The following is a 7892-nucleotide window of genomic DNA, read 5'->3' on the forward strand; positions in this document are numbered from 1 at the left end:
TTGGAAAATACTGGTCAGAGATATGATTTGGAAAGCTCTGGCAACAGGTATGATTCAGAAAACTCTGGCAATAGGTTTAATTCGGAAAACACTGGCAAAAGATATGGTTTGGAGACACCTGGCCAGAGATATGATTCAGAAAACTCTGGCAAAAGATATGATTCTGAAAATGCTGGCAATAGGTATGATTCAGAAAACTCTGGCAATAGGTATGATTCAGAAAACTCTGGCAAGAGATATGATACAGAAAATGCTGGTCAGAGATATGCTGCTGAAAACTCTGGCAAAAGGTATGATTTGGAAAATGCTGGCCAAAGATTTGATGCAGAAAACTCTGGCAAAAGGTATGATTTGGAAAATTCGGGCCAGAGGTATGATTCAGAAAACACTGGCCCCAGATATAATTCTGAACAATCGGGAAATGAAAAGCGAAGAAGTAGATTTGACACTGATCAATCTGGAAACAGAAATTTTCAAGACCAAGATGACAGACATGGAAGTGGACATTCCAATAGATCTCATAAATATGATCGTGATTACTGCAACAACTATGACAGTGGTAGTGACCGCAATGAGCGTTCAGACGAGCGTTCAAACGAGCATTCAGAAGATCGTTATGATAAAAGTGAAGACAGATACAGTAAATCTGAGGATCGAGATAGACATGACAAGAAATCTGATAGACGCAGTGAAAAATACGACTCTAAAAGAGATGACTACAGAGATCGTGATTCAAAAAGTTATGAAGATCGTGAGCGAGATCGTGATAGGTAAGTTTTATTTTTGATTCTATCTGAAAATGTAGAGCACATAAGTGACAGAATTTGACACATGAGCTAAACACCTTTTATGCTCACTCTATAATTGGTTGATGCCATTCGGAAATGGCCATGTTTTAACACGATTTTCAATTCCCCACGTGTGTAGGTTCAACCTAGCATAGAAAAACTCTGGTTTAAAAACCAGGACTGTCAGGTGGTGGTGGTGGTAAATGACAAGTTAACATTCGCTTCCAGCGGATGCTGATATCGCAAACTAGGACTGTCAGAGAAAATTGATCAACCCTGTGTTCTTGCACATTCTCCCATTTGCATACTGCGTTACTCTGATAAGTTGAAATAGTGCTAACTTTTCAGGTCAAATAGGAGATCGAGAGATTCTCGAGATGACAAGCGTAAATCAGATTATTCAAGTCGTGGAAGAGATAGAGATTATGATAGAGGTCGTGATAGGAAAGATCATCGTGATAGAAGTCGTGAGAAAGATAGAAGTCGTGATAGAGATAGATATGACAAAGATTCTAGAAGCTCGTCTCCAGAGGTAAATCTTATATGTTTTTATGGCCCAATAGGCAAAATGCAGATAAGGGTTATTTTGAGAAGGTGGTGTAAGTTCGAGAACTCTACAAAATTTATCTTTGGTGGTGCTCAATTAGTGATTTCTGCTCTTTTGAGATTCGTGAAATCAACCTGAAATTCAACAAGACAAGTTGGAACGTAGACAATATTCAAAATGGTGGAAAATTGAACACACTAATTGAACGTCAGATGGGAATTTTTAAGGTGATAAACAAAGTGCAGTTAGTCATTTTTTCTGCTGAAATGTTTGTAGATAATATTGATTCTAGAGAGTGCTAACGATAGCTGAAATTCAGCTGTATTGAGCTCTGTAAAAGAAAAGAAACATTTCTTCTTAGTCTCCTTCAACTGAAACATTGTTTAAATCACAATGGAGACTTCTATTTAAAAAATCGCACTGGCTATTTGTACCAACACGGTGTGTGTTCTCTATGGCTGCTAACAACGATACAGATAAGATAAGACACAATAAGCATGCTAGTTTTGGGGTTTTAAAAGTGTGAAGCCATTTTGATTGTCAAGAATAGGGTTAGGTAGGGATGGCCATGTTTTTTAATGCCTGTTTTTGTACCGTCGCAGTATGAATAGCCATGGCCTAGAAAATACCTTGATGGTGCAGTACACAATTCCTTTTTGAATAAATCTCCCTGGTAATTGAAAAAACATCAATTTATTCTTGTAATTATGAGGCCAGGCCAGTTCTAATCTTTAGGTTTATGTATTTGTAGGATGACCGGTACAGTAGCAGTAAAGATGACAGATCTACAGATAGATTTCAATCAGAGAAAGCAACCAGTACTATTTTATTACGTGGTGTACCAACTGACTGTGATGAAGCTTATGTAAGTAGTGAATTATTCACATGGTAGCACTCCACGCTACACCATCGCCTATCTCAGTAGGTAGTGATATATGGATGCTTGGACAGAACTCTATTTCTTCTCTGATCTGATGACAGGCCATGAAATTTCATTTTAGTTACCTGATATCACTCTGGGCTGGCTCATATTCAAGTTGGGTTTCCACTGCCTTTACTTTATACCTCTAGGAACACCTATCCTTCAATTTAGTTGTTTTGTAAAGCAGTTTGCCTTCTCTTCAGTTACTTACTATATGACATGATGCGATCAGAAGAAAACTGCTACAAACACTCTTTGCTTTAATGCAAGGCAGAAACATTAAGTTATACACCTTGATTTTTTCAATGTCACTTCTGACTCTCTCATACTATTGTCAGCTTGTAGATTGTTTTGTATATTCTCCTTGTGCTATTGTCAACATAAACAATGGATTGCTTTTGTTATCAGTTTGTAATAAGTAAACTTGTAATAATATTGATATTGTTATATTTTCTAGATAATAAAAAAGGTTAATAATTGTGGAGTTTCTCCTCGTGATGTCCGTATTATTCGACGTAAATCAACTGGTAAGCTAACCTATTTCCATTCTTCCCCATTTATTATGAATGTTAGGTTAAGTTAAGGTTAGGTTAGGTTTGTGGAAACTTGCTGGTAGTCAATGATTTTTTTGATGTCTTTATTTCTTTTTAATATTGTTTTTTAGGTAAGGCCTAGCCTAATTCTATATATTCAGGCCATATTTTTCAGCTTTCCAAAATTTGATTTTCGATATGAGTTCATTTTAACAAAAAGATATAGCAGAAATATACTATACATACCTGTAAATGTATAGAAATAGGCTTTGAAGGGGACATCTCAGATAGAGATTCTGTTAAAAATATGCCACTGGAAAAGTAGTCCAGATTATTGGGCATTTTTAGAAACGATCTCTATCAGAGATAGTTTTCAATAATTCCTTTTGTTTCTCCCAAAATGTTTTTGGTTAAGGATTTGTCACCATTTTTGTTAAATTAACCTGTTTTTTTTTAATTCTTCCTTGTATAAAAACTCATCTCACCTGATTTAAATCATAAGATAAATGAGTTTCTTAAGGGTTTTGTAAGATTCTGAAATGTCTAACTTTATCTGAAAGGAAACATGCACAAAACAAAAATATCGAAAAATGTGGAATATATTGGTATGCAAATTCAATTTCACCTTTTTGGATTTTGGATATAAAAAATGCATCTGTATATTTTTCTGAAAATGTAATTGTTTTTTTTTCATATTCTTCATATTTTTTCCGTAAGATATTTTGAGTCAAGTTTTGTTTAGAAACATTGTAATTATTTCCACTCAGCCTTAAACAGGCCGATTTGTTCGAAAAGAAAATGTTGATAATACCGGGTTATGAAATTTTGTGGGATAGCCCTAGCCTGTGCCTGTGTTTTCGTAACATTGCTGAACTGCAATGTTACAACCTAAAATTTCTAACAATGTGTAATGCCATCTTCACAATTTCAAGCTATTACGAACTGTGTCTTAGGTTGTAATAGCTTAACATTGTGAAGATGATTTGATGCATCATTCTTTTTCTGGCAACAATATCATGATTTATAATAATGATTTTACTTCATTTGACCTAAACCAGCAAGTTTCAAAAAGTCAAGCTTTAAGATATATTTTTGTTTATTTCTACTGAAAGTTTATGATGCCCTACTAATTATCGTGTGTTGTTGATTGAACAGGTTTGGCCAGGGGCTTCGCTTACGTAGAGTTTAAGAGTACCGATGAGGCACAGCAATGGATGGAAGCAACTCAGGTTAAAAACAACATCATTTTCAAGTTTTTTTTATTTACTATTATTATTGATGGTATAATGTATGGTATAGTAAACAAACAATACATGACATAAACAATACAGTATACATTAAAACATACAAAACCACCGCCATGTTCAAACTTTTTATACAAGAAAACTCAAGATAATGCTCTCCTTAATTTTCTTATCACCAAGATCAATATGTCTATTCCTTAGTCTTATCTTATGTTATAGATGATTTTGATCAGTTAACTTTACTGCCAATTTTCAGCGGGAAATACCCACTAAAGGTTAACAGTCGGCCATTTGAAGCTGCATTCATACATGATTGGTTAAATAAATATAGACTAGAACTATTTTACTGCTCATAGGCTACTGTATATATATATATATACTGTCACTACTCTGAGACTTTGACACCTTAATTAATTTACTGGACAATCAATAATTTTGCTGTAATATGTTCAAGACAGAATATTGTACCACATAGCACACATACTTTACCAAATATGATAATGAGTAACGAACTAGGACTATGTTTTGTATGTTAAGCTAGGTTATAACCAGTATTTAAAGCTTGGACAGAAATGACCGAGTTTTTCCAACAGCTGAAAACTTATAGGATGTTTACTTTGTCAATCTGAAATAACATAGCCTGGATTTAAAGTGCATTATGCCAATTATGCATGAATATTTATTTGAAGTTATCAATCGAGAAAAAAAAAAAAGATATTTTGATGTACTTCTCCATGGATTTTTACACGACTTAGACTGAACAAAATCATTACATTCATCATACATTGTTGAAAAAAGGTATCATTTCATTTCATACTACAAATTGCATAAAACAGAAAATCACAGTAAATATTTTGATAAATCCTTATTATTTGCTATGTATATTGAATTGTTTGCGCATAGTGCAATATTTGTCATGATTGTTTCAAATTAGATCCACAAGAAACAATGGCGGTGGACAACTAGCAGAGAAAAGGAAATTCAACTTTGGTTTGGTTTGGAAAGTTGAATAAGTCCCAGTGCCGTTCTAGAACTGTTTTTGGTTTGGTTGAAACATGGCGAATAATGATTGGTTGAAAAAAAAACACTGGAGTTCAGAATTATAACGACTGCTTTTTTTTTGACAGGGAAGGATAACTCTCCTGGATCAGAGTGTGACGTTACACTACAGTATACCAAAAGGTTCTCCACCCAACAATTTTCAAGCTGCTCGGTGTGATTGGATCTGTAAAAAGGTATGCTCCAATAAGTTCTATACCTTTCTGTATAGGTTTATTCTGTTTATTAGCCTCAGGCTGTCTGACTTTCTGGTGCCAGATGTGACAAGTAAATTGCTGATTTGGGATACAGAAAGTAAACTTTTGGAAACCATATACTTGATGATCATTAAAGATGTTCTACCTCTGAAAATGGCTAAAAATTTAAATTCTCAAACATGACCAGTAATGTATTATATTCACTAGTAGAAATATCTGATATCATAATATATAACAGATTACCTGTATTATTCAAAAAATCTATAAAACTATATGATTATTCAAACACATGAAAAAAATTTTTAAGTTATGAAACCCGTTAAGTCCACTGATGGATATATACTTGAATTGGTCAATTTTTAGAAATTTTATGTTCATAGAATAATTTTAAAATCCCCGAATAGTTTGTTGTGGAAACTATTGCTTTAAGATATATGTGCAATGTGTATTTGTAGTGTGGTGCCCATAATTTCCGAAGGAGAGATGTATGTTTTAAATGTAGTTTATCTCGAGAAGGTAAGAATGTTTCCTATAAGATAATGATAAAGCAATCATAGTTTTTGAATTGTGGGTGATCTTGATGTCTAAAGCTAAGATTCCATATACGCGTCATACGGATCTGTCATCCGTGATGCGTTAAAAATCGAAAGAGGGTATGATTCCATATATGCAGAAGCGGTATCCGTCAAATGGTTTCCGTCATGCGTCAGGTGTAGCGATTTTTGACGCATTCGGACGCCTTTCCGCGCGGAGATCTCCCAAATGTGACATATTTTGTGAGGATTCCGTCTTTTTTATGCACCAAAGCATCCATCTGTCTAGAAGTCCGTGCATCAAAAGAAAGATAACGCATACGTTTAACGCACATATGAAATCATATTTGACGCATGACGCGTATATGGAATCTTAGCTTAACTAATTTAAACATTTAGTTTTATTGTACAGACTGTTAGAACTATGTTCTCTTATACAGTATTTTGTCATGGTATTTGTACCATGAACTTTGTATGAAAAATGGACAGACAGAAATATTAATCAGAACACAATATAGAATAGTAACTTACTTGAAAGGAGACTGTAAACTTGTAGCATAATTTTATTTCATTTCAATATGAAGTATTTCTGTTGTAGAATCAGACAACGTCCAAACAGGAGAAGGTTTTGATGAAGTTGGAATCAATCCTTGTAACAGTGAGTATACTTTGTTTCTAATGGTTAGGTCCATGTCGTTAGAAAGTTAATAACTTACTCTTGTGGTAGAGAAATTACATTTCTAATTGGTATATTACGCATATATTTATATACAAAAACATAATTGGTCAATATTATGAATCGTAAGTAAATAGATAGATATTTATATGAGAATACACAAATCCTCAATTTTGAATGAACTCGGGACATCTTCATGCAAATTGCATGCACTATTCTGGAATGATAATAGAGAGATAGGCATTGCCAGTTATTCCTTAAAGACCTACCTAGACTTGTTTTGTATTCTATCATTATATTATCTAAAATCCTGTATTATGTTGTATTTGTCTTAATAAAAATTGCTGACAATCCAAAGTTACAGAAACTTGACAAAGAACTTATCTTTTCAGCCTTAATATTTCGAGGTCTTGATGCATTAACCACAGAAGAAACCTTAGTACATGCCTTAACCACAGTAACCATGACGATCAAAAATGTACGAATAATGAGAGACAAGACTACAAGTACTTCTCGAGGTTATGGCTTCGTAGAATTTAATTCTGTTGCTGAGGCAACCAAAATATTAGAGACCTTGACCTCATCCAAGTCCGCTTTTGAAGTTGACGGGAAGCTGATTATTGTGGCTTATGCTAAAAATACTTTCTCCACAGTGTAAGTTAAGGTTCATTTTCTTCTGTTAATGATACATCAAATTCTTTGTCTGTTATATACATAACATTATTATTTTTTGCTTTTGTCTGTGTAGATAAAAATTATTTTTATTATCTGTATACATGTACAAAAAATTAAAATTTTTGTATACCTTTTTTTTGATTTTCTTTTGTCTTTTGTGTATGTTGCTTTTCCAATCATTAAATTCTTATTGTTAACATTTCCTTTCAGTATGATGACTCAAAATCAATATATGGCACAAGCAGTAAGTTTAAATTCTTTCATTTGTTGATTCTTTGTCCTTAAATTGTATGAATGAGTTTTGGATTCTGTGATATTAGGACAGAATTATGGTAGACAACTTGTTAGATTACAATAGGGGCAAAAAATAATTAAGAAAAAGTAACATATTTGTAATCTCCTTTTGAGGTTTTCTTCCTATATACATACATATTTTTTCCAAAATGTTAGAGATCTATCTATCTTTATTAATTCATCTTGAGCTATTAACTATTATAGTTTCTCTGGTTATTATTGATGACAATATTGTGATATTTTTAGGACAGTAAACCAGGATACAGTACCCCATCTCAACATTCTGATCAACTATATGATTATAATCAGTTCTATAATACACAAAACACAGGTAAGTTTACTCTCACAATGTAAACAGCGTGTACCCTTTCAACTCAAGCAAGCCACTCCACCGACCGCATTATTTTGGATATTTAACTAACAT

At 33.4% G+C, this 7892-nt stretch overlaps 1 protein-coding gene across 1 annotated transcript; it reads left to right on the forward strand.

Annotated features, from left to right (window-relative positions):
* LOTGIDRAFT_77090 (hypothetical protein) lies at positions 1 to 423 on the forward strand (the record flags this gene model as incomplete). The annotated part of the gene is made up of 1 exon (XM_009050742.1): positions 1 to 423. A coding segment is annotated over one exon (423 nt), but the record flags the coding sequence as incomplete, so codon positions are not given.
* Between the last annotated feature and the right edge of the window lie 7469 nt (positions 424 to 7892).

This window comes from Lottia gigantea (genome assembly GCF_000327385.1).
Source record: "Lottia gigantea unplaced genomic scaffold LOTGIsca_154, whole genome shotgun sequence".
In the NCBI taxonomy this organism is placed as follows: Eukaryota; Metazoa; Mollusca; class Gastropoda; family Lottiidae; genus Lottia; species Lottia gigantea.